Raw genomic sequence first — 13,236 nt, forward strand, 5'->3', positions numbered from 1 at the left:
TTGCTGCCTGGGACACAGTGAGATCCTGGGCAGCTCTGGTGACATCTCACCAGCTTTCCTAGGAAGAATTCTCTGGGTTTCATCACCCCACATCGCTTTCTTCTCCTCATTTTGGAAGGAAACCGCTGGCCTGTGGCAAACCTTGTACAAAACACGTGGAAAAAGTAAGAGCTCCTGGGAAACAATGAGGAGGAAACAAGCCCAACATCAGATGGAGCAATTAGAGCCCATGAAAGACTTTGCTGGCTTTTATTTGCCAATGTGTGGGCCCAGTTCATAATGAGGAGTATTGTAGTTGTTTTCTCATGGTGATAATAGCCAAAAAAAAAAAAAAACCAAAAACCCACAAAAAATGATCTCATGCATCCGCGTGAAGACAAAGAGGTGGCCTAAAAAGCACCAAAATAAAGGGCTGTAAAACGAAGTGTGAGAGCAGAGCATCCAAGCCTGAGACACCTCATTAAATTGTGAATAAAAAGGAATGTCTGTCTGTGCTCGCCTAATTTCCTGCCTATTGACTGGGGATTATTCAGCGCGGCAGTGGGATTACTGCACAGCCTGTAGCGACGGGGATTTTCCTGCCACTTTTATCGCTGTTCTTGCTTCTTTATCTTGGGGATGTTCTTCGGGACCAGAGCCGCTCATCACGTTCCCGTATGCATGGTCAAGTCCACACTGTCTGAATTTGGGGGACAACAGCAGCCCGGACATTGCTCCCTTGGCATCAAAGGAGCCAGCCAAAATTGCCTGGGGTAGCCGGGGAGGGTAGAGAGCGCACCCGGCTGCTGAGCTTCGGAGGGAGCCGGGTGCCTGGGGAGGGACAGGAGGGCAGGGACGATGCTGGCCGGTGTTGTGCCCATCGGCTCCCCGGCGCTCAGCGTCTTGTCTCCAGCTGGGAGATGCACGGCTGGCAAGAGATGCCAAGAGGAACCGGGGTTCCTGGGCACCTCCATCAGCGGGCAGCCGGCACGGAGCTGCTCTCACTGGAAGGAAACACTGGAAACTCTTTGAGCACCTCGGACTTTCCCTCTGAGGCTCAGGCTTCCCATCGGTGGAGGAGGAAGGAAAGAGAGGGTCATCCTTCCCAAAACCCATTCCCATCTCGCAGCACACGGATGGCAGTTGCAAACCCTTGTGGGGATGGCAGGTCTTACATCCTCTCTGGCTTGCAAATGAACAAGGGCCGGGGGGACCACCGAGGACCTGGGGCTGGATGGTCATTGATGTCTCAGGGGTATGTGCACGCACACACGCACACACACACACACGTTCCTTTTCTTCAAACGGTGTTGCAGGATGAGCCAGGCCAAATGGGCTTTGTAGCCCCAGAGGAAGAAGCAAGGTGGAGGAGATGCTACGGTGGATGTGTCTCCATTCCCCAGGAGAACCGCGGCTGCAGCCTGTTGGTGGGATGCACGGCCAGGCTGCCAGGCGGGCAGGCTTTCCCTGCTCACAGGCAGCAATTTGGGCATGGGCAGCCTGTGTGCTGCCTGCGTGACAGCAACTTTTCCCATGTGTTAGTCACCAAAGCCATCCAACTGCAAACCCAGCCCCGCTAAGGTGCAGCCAGCTGGCTGGGCACAGCTACCGGCACCTGAATGCCCAACGTTGCAGGTATCTCTCTAGGGGAGAAAAAATCCCCGAGGGCTGCAGGAGATGCCGGGAGGGCTGCTGCGGGGTTTCATAGGCAGGAAAGAAAAGTGACAGGTTCTGGGAGCAGCCCACTGATGTTGCTCTAATTCCGACCCGCTCCTCACGCCGGGTGATGCTGAAGGATGGTATGGGAGGGAAGCCTGCGCTGCTTGGGCACGGGGTGGGCGCGTGGTGGGTCTGGCGTCAACAGCAGAGCTGCCAAAAAGGATGCTCCAATGTCGGCTCCCCAGGGCCGGCTCATGCCGTGCTGTACGTGCCCGGCTCTGCCCTCCCTGACGGCCTTATGCTCTCTGGTTGCAGGCACTACGCCAGCAAGGCTGGCCATGGTCTGATGGACACCTGGTACGACAGCCCCGTGCCCAGCTACTCTCCTACCAGCTGGATGGTCCCCAGGGAGCACGGGAAGAGCTTCCAGACTGGTAAGTGATGGGCGCTTCCCGGCCTCACTGGCAGCCTGGGGTGGCTCTAGGCGCTCGGGGAAGGGAGCTGCAGTCCTGGCAGCAGCACGGAGGCGATGCTCGACTTCCCCGGAGGGCAGCGGGGCTCTCGGGGGGTGCCCGTGGGTGCCTCTCACTCCATCACTGCCTCCTGGCTCCGCACAGGTTCCCCCGACACCAAGGCGGAGGGGCTGGAGGGGCAGATCAACAGGCTGGCCGACCTGATCGGCAGGCTGGAGGACAAGGTAAGGGCCAGCGTTTCCATGCACGGGGCTGTCCCTTGGGTGTCCCCGCAGCCCCACCACCTCCCTGCCCTGGTTGGGACGGAGGTGACCAAGAGGTGGCCATGCCCGTCCCTGTGCCGTGGCGTGCACGGGCCACAGGTGGGAGCTGGGTTGCTGGTGGTAGTGGTGGAGGATATTACATCTGATGAGCTGACGGCAGCTATTGAATGTGGAACAATTAACTGTAAGTTCATTTAAACAAGAAAAAAACATAAGGAAGAAGGCAACGTCTCTTGCAGAGGCAGTCTTACTCCATCTAGGGACTGAAGGAGAAAATGTTGCAGTGCAGGAGATGTTTCTGAAATCCTCCTGGTTTGCACTCTCAGGGCAGGGGAAAGGTGGTGCTGTACGTGGGGGCAGAGAGCTGCCACGAAGGTTGATGGCAGAAAAATGTCGATCACGGATGCCAGAGGAAATAAGAGCGTGCCCAGGGCTGGGAAGGCGCAAGTGGGCACTGAGGAGGAATGGGTACCCCTGCTCCTGCCACCCCAGGGATGATTCAGGGACCGTGAAAAGGTGACAGCTGTTTTGGGGCTGATGTGAGGACATGGAGTCGGGGATGTCGGCTGCAGTGGAAGCATGGGGAGCTTTTGCAGAGGGTCCTGATGGGAGGGCGCGAAGGTGCAAATGGCTCTGGGAGCCATCCCCTGCAGAGAAGGAGGCACAGCCCATCATGCCAAGCACTGGGGACAAAAACCCGCCGGCCTGGGAGGGATACGCAGCCTCAGCCCACCCCCCCGCTGCTTTTTCCCCTTTTCCCAGACTCTCTGGTTTGACCTGCACCAGCGGCTGTCGGACAGCGAGAGCACAGCTTGCACGGTGAGAGTGCCCGGCCACCACCCACGTGGTGCCGGGGTGTCCCTGCAGCGTGGCATTCGACTTGGGGGGGGGTTGGCGGGGTGTGGGTCACTGTGTTTTTCGGGTCTCACATGACACTGTGTTTTTGGGGGGGCCTGGCAGTACCTCCTCCTGGTGCGGGACGAGATGACAGTGTCGCACAAGCACCTGGGCGAGTTTTGCAGCTCCCTGAAGCAGTACCTGAAGAGCGTGGCCGGGGAGCGGGACTGCTTCCAGTGGGTACCACCGGCAGCCGCGCATCGGGGGGCTGGGGGGGCTCGAGGGGGACAGGGGATGTCCAGCTGCCCTGGCAGCAAGGGGCACCCCACCAAGTGAAGTGCTGAGGCAAAACAGCCAGGATTTGGGGGTGTAGTGATGCTCGGCCACCAAAACCCTTTTGCATGGGCTGGGGAGTGCCGAGGGGGGGCTCCCCTCATCTAGGCTGCTGGGGCTGGGGTCACCCCTCAGTGGCCCACCCTACAGCATGCCTGTGGCTGCAGAGGCCGAGGAGGGAGGGATGCCCCGTGGTTTGGGGCTGACCCCTCTCCCTGCTCCCGCCAGCGTCACCGCAGTGAAGCTGCCCGACGGGGTCACCTTCATCGTCTACGAGTTCTGGGAGACTGAGGAGGACTGGAAGAGGTAGGGGAGGGGGTGCAAAAAGCTCATTTTTGGGTGGGGTGCTTGGGCGTGGAGGGGTGTTGGAGCTGCTGAGCCCCGAGCTCTGTCCCCTGTCTGATGACAGGGGTGAGGATCTGTCTGTCTGTCCTGGGGCTGTCACTGTAAAGGGGACAGGGGGCTTTGGACGTCTCTGTGCATCTCCCACCTGGGGACATGGCTTTGGGCATGGGGCATGGGAGGTCTCGCTGTCCTGAACCATGGCAGGGTGCTTTGCCCAAGGGGACAGTGAGCGGGATTGCTGGCACCCAGCCCCTGCAAGAGCCGATGGGGTTGCGGAGGGCTGGGGTGGTGATTTAGGGGGAGGCTGTCACCCACTCTCTCCCGCCCGGGCGCAGGCATCTGCAGAGTGCCACCTGCAAGGGCTTCCAGCACGTCAAGGTGGACACGCTGAGCCAGCCCGAGGCCGTCTCCAGCGTGGCCGTGCCAGGTAGGAGGGCGGCCACCCCACAGGGTGGGGGACAGGGACCCCCGGGTGGCCAGCACCACTCCCACTGTCAGGGAGCAGGGTGGGCAGGGGGCACGGCATGGGGGGCAGCGCGGGCTGGGCTGGGTGGGACAGGAGGATGTGAGGTGATGCGGGTCTGGGCAGGGGTGACCCTCTGGTGCCGTTCCCCTGCAGCCGCCTGGTGCACCCTGAGCCGAGAGTGACCATCAGTGCCGGGGGCCCACCAGCACCCATCCCTGCTGCAGGGTGGCCGTGACCCCCTGCGTGGCTGGGGGGTGGGAGGTGTCGGTGTGACCTGTCTGCAGTGAAGGAAACCCCCGTGTGTGTCCCCAGCACCCCGTAGGGTCCCCCCCTCCAGCTACCCCATCACCTGGATCTCCTCTCTGTGGTGTGATGTGGTCTTGGGGTGGGGGTGGGGGGCCCTGGGGTCTGCCAGGGAGGGGCTGGCAGGGTTTGGGGGGGCATTCCCCAGGCATGGGCAGGCAGGGAGTGGGGGAGGCAGGGTACAGGCAGCCAGGTGATGGGGAGGGGGCAAGGCAAGGGGAGGGAGCCACTGATGAGGAGCAGGGATGGGAGTGGGAGGCTGGAGCCCACCTGGGGGGGGTAAGTTGGGGGGAGTCCCTACTAGTCCCCAGGGCCACCTGAGGAGGGGGCTGGGTGGGGTGTGAGGCTGTGCCCAGTGCAGTGTGTGTGTGCCTGCAGGGACGGGGACCTGTGTCCCCGGGGGGGGGGTCAGGGCGGTGGCGAAGTGGGATATCCCTGCCCCGGGGGTGCCCTTTAGTCCTGTGGGGTGCGGGTGGTCCTGAGGGGTTTCCTTCGCGTGTGCGTGGTGGCAGCGGGTACCTTGCAGGCGTGGGGGTGGCTGCCTCCCGCCCCCTTCCTGGGGTCTGTACGTCTGTCTGTCTGTCTGTCTGTCTGTGTGCAGCGCTTGCTGCCCGTCCTGCCCCCACCCCGCCGTGCCCGGGGGTCCCTCAGGGCGCGTGGCGCAAGGCCCTCGCCAATACCCTGTCCCGTCTTTATTAGCCGCTGTACAACGGGAACAGTGATGCCAAATAAAACCATGATGGGATCCAGCAGTTTAGCTGTGTCCAGGGCGGCTGTCCAGGGCGATGGGGCTGGGGGGGTCATGGTGGGGGGCACGATGGGGGGATCCACAGCCCCTCAGTGCAGCAGCCCCAGCACGGCCAGGGCAGCACTCTGCCCGCAGACGAAGGCACCGCAGAGCACGGAGAGGACACCCCAGGCGATGAGAGCAGCCCTGCGGGGACATGAGCAGGGGGCCAGTGGGACAGAGTCGACCCCCAGTAACGTGCCACCCCTTGGCCCCCGGCTCCCCCGGGTGTGGGGCACTCTGCGGGGTCTCAGCCTCCTCTGCTCTGCATCGCTCCCGGCAGATAGCCGAAGACCCCGGCAGCCCCTCCAGCTCATCCCCTGTGTCCACTGCAATGACACACAAAACCTGGTCAAAAGCCTGGCAGCCGCCACCACGAGCCCATCCCCAGTTCTGCCTGCGCCTGGTGGCCCTGCCGAGAGGGCACAGACCCACATCTGCCCCTCGTGCTCGGGCACGGCTTCTCCCACACACCCCCAGCCCCCACCCTACTGCCACATGCCCCCACCCCTGTCCCCTCCCCAGCTCCATCCCCCGCCCTGGGACCTGTGGGTCTGCACCTCCCTGTGCCCCTCTCCCCAGGCACGCAGCCCCCCCGCCTCGGCTGGACACCGAGCCCCCGGGACGCGGCACTCACCCCCAGACCCTGCTGCTGCTCCGTCGCGGGATCGTCGGCACCATGCACCTTCCCGAACTGCCCTGGGCAGGCTGGGACTGTCCCCTCGCTGTACCCATTGCCCTGGCTCGTGTTGTCCCCTCTCCTCGTGACGGCACTCCCGGGCTCACGACCTGGCAGGTCTCCCCGAGGGACCTCTCCAAGTCCTTGTCGCTGACCTGGGTGCCCCTGCTCGCCTCCTGCCTTGGCCCCCCCAGCACTTTGGCACCCCTGGGGGCATCCTTGCCCCTGCCCAGACAGCCATAGTCCCCCCCAGGGCACCCTCTTGGCTGAGACCCCAAGGTCCTGGGGTGCTCCCTCCAGCTGCTATGGGGGACAGGACACCCCCCACATCACCTCCATCCTCACTCAGACTCTGCTGCTCCCCCACGGGCACTGCAGACACGCTTTGGCACACGTTTATCCCAAAACTCACCAGCACCGTGCCAAGTCCCCCTGACATGCACTGCTGCTGTGCCCCAGCCTCTCTGGCTGGGAGTGGTGATGGGCACGCACCGCCGCGGCACAACAGACACTGAACACCTGATGGCTGCCCGCCTTGGGGCACCATGCCCCTCTGAACACCCCCCGACACCCCCACCCCCACACCCCCAGCCCCCACCGGGTGCCCCAGTGCCTCCAAACCCCTCAGCTCTCCTTCCCCTACAGCTGCTCTGCCTTGCAAGGGATCTGGTACCTGGGCACACCCCTGGTACTCAGGGACACCCCTGGTACCCAGGCACATCCCCAATGCCTGGGCACCTCCCCAATGCCTGGGCTCATCCCTGGTACCCTGGCACAGCCCCAGTACCTGGGCACATCCCTGATACCCAGGCACATCCCCAATGTCGGAGCACATTCCTCCATACCCACCCTTCAGCCCCACCGCAGACCCCACGTCCTGCAGCAAGTGCTCCTGCTTTCAGTGCCTACAGGCGCCCCAAATCCCCCCCAAATCGTGGGTCACGGAATGCCACACCCTGCCCCTGCCCCTGTCCCTGCCCTTGCCCGCCGCCACCGAGCCCGCAGACACTCACTTTTTGCGTGGCCCGAGGGTGCGGGTCCCGGTCATGCACACCAGGCACAGCCCTGCCGCCAGCGCACAGGCTCAGCCCCGCCGCCACGACCCCCCTCACCCAGGCCTCACTGCAGTGTCCCCCCACAAGCACACCCCTGTGCCCCCAAAACGGGGCCAGGGTGGGCCACCCACCACTGCAGCCCCAACCCCCACCCCACGATGCTCTTGGCATCAGCGACCCCTCCCCTCCCTCCCACTGCTCACTCTTGCCTGGGAAGATGAAGATGAAGAAGGCGCTGATGCCCCCGATGAGCTCGATGACCTTGCCGATGTCCGGGACGAACAGGGCGATGGCGAGCGTGGCGGCCATCCAGGCGACCGTCAGTGCCACCCGGCTCCGCCGCTCGTGCGCCTCGGGCACCGCCGTGGCACTGCGCTTGGGGGTCGCCCACACGTCCCGCACCACCGACCTGGGGGGTGGGGGGGAGGTCAGGGGGCTGATGGCACCCAGCGGAGCCACACCAGCCAGGGGGGACACCCGGCTCGCCACCATCCCCTCACCTGCTCAGCAGCACCACGATGGGGTAGATGGTGACAATGGAGACGCCGAAGAGCAGGCGGGCGATGATGACGACCGGGTCGTTCCCTGGGTAGGACATCAGGACGTCGGATGCCACGGCCTCGCCGAAGGTCAGGTAGCCGTAGAGCCCTGCCGACGGGGAGGCAGAGGTGGGTGGCCGTGCCGGTGAGAAGGACAGAGGAGCGCTGAGGAGGATGGATGAGCCCTGGGGACAGGGGACTCCCGGGGCAAGGAGAGGGTGAAGGGCTCCGGTGCTGGGGTTACCGGTGAGGGAGTAGATGAGCAGGCAGATGAGCATGGAGAGCACGGAGACAGCGACCCAGTGGGAGAAGCTCTGGTTGTGCATGCTGCTGTAGATGGCCACGCAGGCCTCGTGGCACTGCAAGGCATGGGGGGATGGCACTAGGACCCCGTGCAGGGACAACCCCCACCCCCAGCGCCTTCCCTCCCACCCATGGGTGCCCTGCCCCGCTCTCCCCTGTCCCCAGGGGCTTGTGTCCTGCCCACAGCCACCTCTGGTGACAGCCACGAGTCCTCTTCCCTGCAACTCCACCTGCAAGGGATGGTGTCCCCATGGTCTGGGATGCCGTGGGGGGCTGCCAGCACCGCCCTGGCAACCGGGGACAGTGGAGCCAGGGTGACCTACCTGGAAGCCGAAGCAGATGGTGGGGATGACGCTGAAGACGGAGGCCCAGGAGGAGGCCCTGTGGCATGGCGGGGAGGAAGCGCAGAGCGAAGGGCATGAGGCCCCCAGAGGCAGAGGGGACCTTCGTGGCATAAGCTGTGAAGCCTGGATCCCACTGCGGGAACCTCCCACCCGGTGATTTTCGGAGAAGGCGGGGATTGCTGGGGTGAAAGCTGGGGCTGGGGGCTGCCACCCACCCACCACCCTGCCAGTGCTGTCCCCATCTCACCCTCCCCACCCAGGGCTACCCCCTGCACTGCCTCCAGCCCTGCCCCATGCCACTGCTGATGCCCCGGAGGATGGGGTGGGAGGGATGCAGCGCTGACCCCCCCTACCTGGAGGGCTGGGGGGGCTCGGGCGAGCCCAGGCTCTCTGCCTGCAGGTGGTATTTCAGGATGATGACCAGGGTGAGGTAGCAGGCAGCCAGCGTGCCCAGGATGCTGCCAGGGCATGGGAGAGCATCAGCACACAGACCCCCAGCAGCCGGGAGGGAGGAGGGGTCCTGTGGCCCCGCAGGGACCCGGGAGGAGGTGGCCTGGGGTACAGGGTGCCTGGGGTGCCACAGGGGTAGCCCAGGTGGTACCTGGAGTACTTCTGGAAGCTGATCTCTCTGGGGACGGAGAGCGGGAAGATGACGAGGATACAGAGAGTGGAGAGGGTGAAGCGCTGGTCCACGTACCAGGGGGGCAGCGGGGGGGCTCCACTCAGTGTCCCGTTGGGGTACAGGGAGTCGCACACTGCAGAGGGCAGCGAGGGGTCAGCTGCGCCCCGAAATGTGGCCCAAGGGGGTCGGGAGCATCACACCATAGCAGGGCCAGGGAGCCCCACGTCTTCAGGGGTCCCAAGAAAACCCCGGGGTTGCCCCCAGCCCACATGGGACCACCTTCCCCTCACTCCCAGGAGCTGCTGGCCCTGAGCAAGTCCCAAACGTGGTGGGGGAAAACAACTCACGTTTCTCCAGCTGGTCGCCCACCACCCTGAGGAGGGCCACGGAGATCATGAAGAGGTTGAGGAGGAAGCAGACCTCGCAGAGCTTCCCCGCCGCCGCCCCACACACCGCCCGGACGACCCCCTGGTAGGTGGGCTGGGCGCTGAGGGCCGCTGCGTAGCCCAGCACCGCCAGCCCGCTCACCAGGAAGACCAGCGAGCCCTGCGGGGACAGGACCCGGCAAGAAGCACGTCGACCCTTCGTCACCCCCTGGACCCGGGGGGACCCAGCAGGGCCATGGCCAGGGACCAGGTCACTGGCCGGGTCACCTTGTGGCCCTGGGTAACACAGGTCAGCAAAAGGATGGAGAAACAGCCCTAGGTGATGCTTAGATTTGGGGTTTTGGGGCATGTAGGGGACCAGCCACCGATTTTATTTTAGGTTGAGCTAAAAGCCAGCTAAAAGCGTAGCTTCAGATGTAAAGAGCATCTCTAAGGCGGCAGCGGCTTTTGCACCCCTGCCCTGGCTGTTCTCCCTTTCAGCCTGGGTCGGGACGCAGGCGCTGCACGCCGTGCGAAGGGAAGGGTCCCCGCCAGCCCCCCAAACACAGGGCAGGTGAACCCCACCCTCCCTTCACCCCTTTTCCCCAGGCCAGCAGGTGCCTCGGCTCCCTTTGGGGATGCCGCTACCCCCAGCCCCTCGCCCCCGTCCCCCACCCCGGATCGGGCCCCCCTCCCGGCCCCCCCCCCCTTACCAGCTCCACCAGGAGGGCGGGGGCGGCCCCGCCGGCCCTGCCGAAGGCCCAGGGGAAGCTCAGCAGCCCCGCGCCCAGCGCCGACTTCAGCATGATGAAGACGGCGCCGGCGGAGGAGAGCCGGGCGCTGCCCGCGGCCGCCGCCGGCAGCAGGGGCCGGCCCTCGCCCGCCGCCCGCTCCATCCCGGCGCCTCCCCGGCAGGGCTCTGGGCCGGGGCGGGCAGGGGGAGCGCAGCCCCCCCCGCCCCCCTCCGCCGGGCCCCGCGGAGGCGGGCGCGGATGAACTCGGGGGCTCCGCGGACCCCCCCCTCCCTCCCCGCCCCCGCGGGGAGTGGGGAGGGGGGCACCGGGGGACGGGGCAGGAGGCGGCCGTGGGAACGTCCCCCCCCTCCCCGAGCTCACCCAAGGAAAGCCACGTCCTGATCCCACCCCGGCTCGGGTGCAGGGGAGTGGGCATTGCCCCAAAGCCCCCGTAGACAGCCGGGGGACCACGGTTCGTGCACTCCCCCTGGCTCGGGACCAGTGGTCCACATCCTGCTGTCTCTAGGCATCTCCAAGTCTCAAAGAGCTAGTACAGACCATAGGAAAACCAGCAGCCCCAGCAGCAACCAGCATGGGGCTCGGGCTGGGCAGGCTAGGGGCTCCCTGTTCTGGCTGCGTTCGCCCCGTCCATGAAATTCCCACCATGGGGCATTTTGGAGCATCCTGGGGTGTGGGGAGGGTGAGGGAAGGCGGCTGCAGCAAGCACCCTTCAGACCGTTTGGCTGGTGGATGCTTCACCACTTGTTGGGTGCAGGATGAGGCCAGCACCCCTCAGTGTCTCTGCAGCACCTAAAAGCCCACCGGGGTGCTCCTGCACTTGGGAGACCTTAGCGAGGAGCCACTCCATCCCATCCCCTGCTCCACACACCAGCTTTCCGGGGGTGCTGGGATAACAGGATGGGGTGACTGATGCTGCAGGGGACCCACACGGAGGAGGCCGCACCCCACGGGGACGAGGGGCCCATCCTGTACGTGGGGGAACACACGGCAGCTCTGTGCCACTCCCAGCACACGCCACTGCCCCAGGGCCCAGCGCACAGGCCCCCCTGACGCTGGCCGACAGCCCCTAATGCGTTTTTGATTTCCCAAATATGTGCCCTTCTGATCTCAGTAAGACGGATAAAGAGACTTTAATCAGCTGCTAGGAGGAATTATGGACGGCTAATTGTGCCTGCCACCTCCATTACATCTCTGCCACCTGCGGGGCTTATCACCATTTAGAAGGCCCCTTCCAGGCCTTCATTAGCTGCACACCAAAGGCTTCAGAAATAATTGGCCTCTACGATTTAGAAATTGGCCACTGGGCTGTAAAATACCAGCCACTGGGAAAGGCTCTTAATTCGGACTGGCGCTTTGATACAGCTTGACTCTGGTTTCAAGGCTGTGGTGGAGCTGTAATCTCTCATTAGTGCTGCGATGAGAGGAGCGAGCCGCCTCATTAGCACCGACCGGAGCAGCGGCACCAAAGCTTTCCAGGCTCCCTCTGACGGGAGTGCCTCAAATCAAAGGGACACAGCCCACCTCCCATGCCGGCACAGCAGCCTCGGGCGGTTTCTCTGCTCAGGGGCTCTGCGCTCCCTCACTCATATTTTTTCCCCTTTTCTCCCATTTACCAGGGTGCTCCAGCCCCTGGGCTGCGAGCCGTAACCCGAGGGTCCCCGTGGGTTGGCAGCTTTACCCGCTGCTGTGTCCCCTGGGCCGGTGCCCTCCGCCCTCCTCTTTGATGGAAAAAGGGCTGCCAATATATTTTCCACGTTACTATCTTTGAAGACAAAAGTACAAAAGTGCAAATGGACAGTCCTCGATTTGGACAAATGAAAACAGCGACGACAATTACGCTTTGCTACCTGCAATCCCTTCTGAGGTCTGGCCCTTGAGATTTCACGCTTTTACTGACAGCTCTTTCGCAACCAGTACGACTTGCAGAGCTGCTGCTGGTTGGTCCTACAGGAGACCCCGATGCCACGGGTGAGATGGAGAAAATCCCCTCCCTGTCGGCATGGGCCCGTGGTTGGAGAGGGAGGAGCAATGGGCTCCAGCCCCATTGGGATGGCACAAGCAGCCCAACCTCGGGACCCCAATCTCAGCCCCAACGAGCTTCCGCTAATGGCTCCAAAGTGAAAGCTCGGTGCCTTTTCTCTGGCACGGCAACAGGATGTCGCCTCTTCCAGTGCATCCTCATCTTTGGAAGGGAAGAGGCAGGCTGGGGAAAGCCAACCGCTCTCCAGGATTGGGTTTTCCCAATCTTTTTTGCAGGACACTCGCGCACTGCGAAACCCTGTCCACAGCCACCTCTTGGGAGGGTGTGCCCCAGGCTACATGGAGAAATGTTCTCTCCTGCAGTGCCCTTCCCAAGGCCCACCACCACCATCTGTGGTCGTAAGCCCCGAACAGGGTGGGTGCAGTCAGACCACCCAGCGGGGCTGTCCCTGGCACCTTCTCCCTCTCCAGCCGTGCCTAGAGCTGTGCAGGAGCCGAAGAGCTGCCCAAGAGCTCACCCGGGACCGTTCACCAGTACAGACCGCTTCCTTGCCCGGGCACCGCTTCTGTTCACCGACAAGAGGCAGCCACCACCTCCCTGCTCCTCCTGGGAAAAGGTACTCTTATTTGGAGCGGTGATAAAAGCGGCTGTCAGGAAACCTCGCAGCTTCGCTACAAAAGAGAGAAGTTATTTCAATGATGGCAACGTTAACCGACACCGCACGGTCAGGGGCTACTTGTGCCTGCGTCCTTATCTAAGTCGGTAACAAGTTGCAGGCTTTCAAGCAGGACAACCCAAAGGAGACAGGGTTTTTCGCTTTGTGACACACCGCGCTATGCTGTTAGGTGCCATCCACACGACAGGTTCTTACACAGCTCATCGCTGAGCTGCCCTTCGGGAGCTCTCTCCTCATGAGCTGCTTCTGCAGTTCTGAAGGCGTTCAAAACTCTGCGCTCACTCAGGGCAAGCACCATTTGTACGACCGCCCCGTTAATGCTCCAAAAAGGAAAGTCTGCAGCTTGGGATGCTGCTGTTAAGGATAAAGATACGGGGGGAAGAGGGGGAGACATGAAAATTTTCTCTACTCAACAACTTGCTCTCTATGACTGGCAGTGGAAAGAAGAGCCATCTAGCACATTGTCTTATCT

General features: G+C 63.2%; 2 protein-coding genes across 3 annotated transcripts in view; one reads left to right on the forward strand and one right to left on the reverse strand.

Moving 5' to 3' along the window:
* The window catches only part of NECAB2 (N-terminal EF-hand calcium binding protein 2), a 90,297-nt gene extending 85,732 nt beyond the window's left edge, over positions 1-4,565 (forward strand). For both annotated transcript variants that reach the window (XM_050904105.1, XM_050904104.1), the window contains exons 7-13: positions 1,954-2,072; positions 2,256-2,335; positions 3,137-3,193; positions 3,335-3,447; positions 3,773-3,850; positions 4,225-4,316; positions 4,509-4,565. In XM_050904105.1, coding sequence (XP_050760062.1) covers positions 1,954-2,072; positions 2,256-2,335; positions 3,137-3,193; positions 3,335-3,447; positions 3,773-3,850; positions 4,225-4,316; positions 4,509-4,537 — 568 coding nt within the window. In that variant the 3' untranslated portion in view covers positions 4,538-4,565. The remainder of the gene's footprint in view (positions 1-1,953; positions 2,073-2,255; positions 2,336-3,136; positions 3,194-3,334; positions 3,448-3,772; positions 3,851-4,224; positions 4,317-4,508) is intronic.
* A 930-nt stretch (positions 4,566-5,495) lies between these two features.
* Positions 5,496-10,248, reverse strand: SLC38A8 (solute carrier family 38 member 8). The gene is made up of 10 exons (XM_050904277.1): positions 10,066-10,248; positions 9,335-9,533; positions 8,967-9,120; positions 8,719-8,823; positions 8,345-8,402; positions 7,963-8,077; positions 7,680-7,827; positions 7,383-7,588; positions 7,138-7,207; positions 5,496-5,592 (listed from the first exon to the last, which is right to left on the reverse strand). The coding sequence occupies exons 1-10, from the start codon at positions 10,246-10,248 to the stop codon at positions 5,496-5,498; spliced, it is 1,335 nt and encodes a 444-aa protein (XP_050760234.1).
* Positions 10,249-13,236: the final 2,988 nt, after the last annotated feature.

Source organism: Gymnogyps californianus, chromosome 12 (genome assembly GCF_018139145.2).
Source record: "Gymnogyps californianus isolate 813 chromosome 12, ASM1813914v2, whole genome shotgun sequence".
Lineage (NCBI taxonomy): Eukaryota > Metazoa > Chordata > Aves > Accipitriformes > Cathartidae > Gymnogyps > Gymnogyps californianus.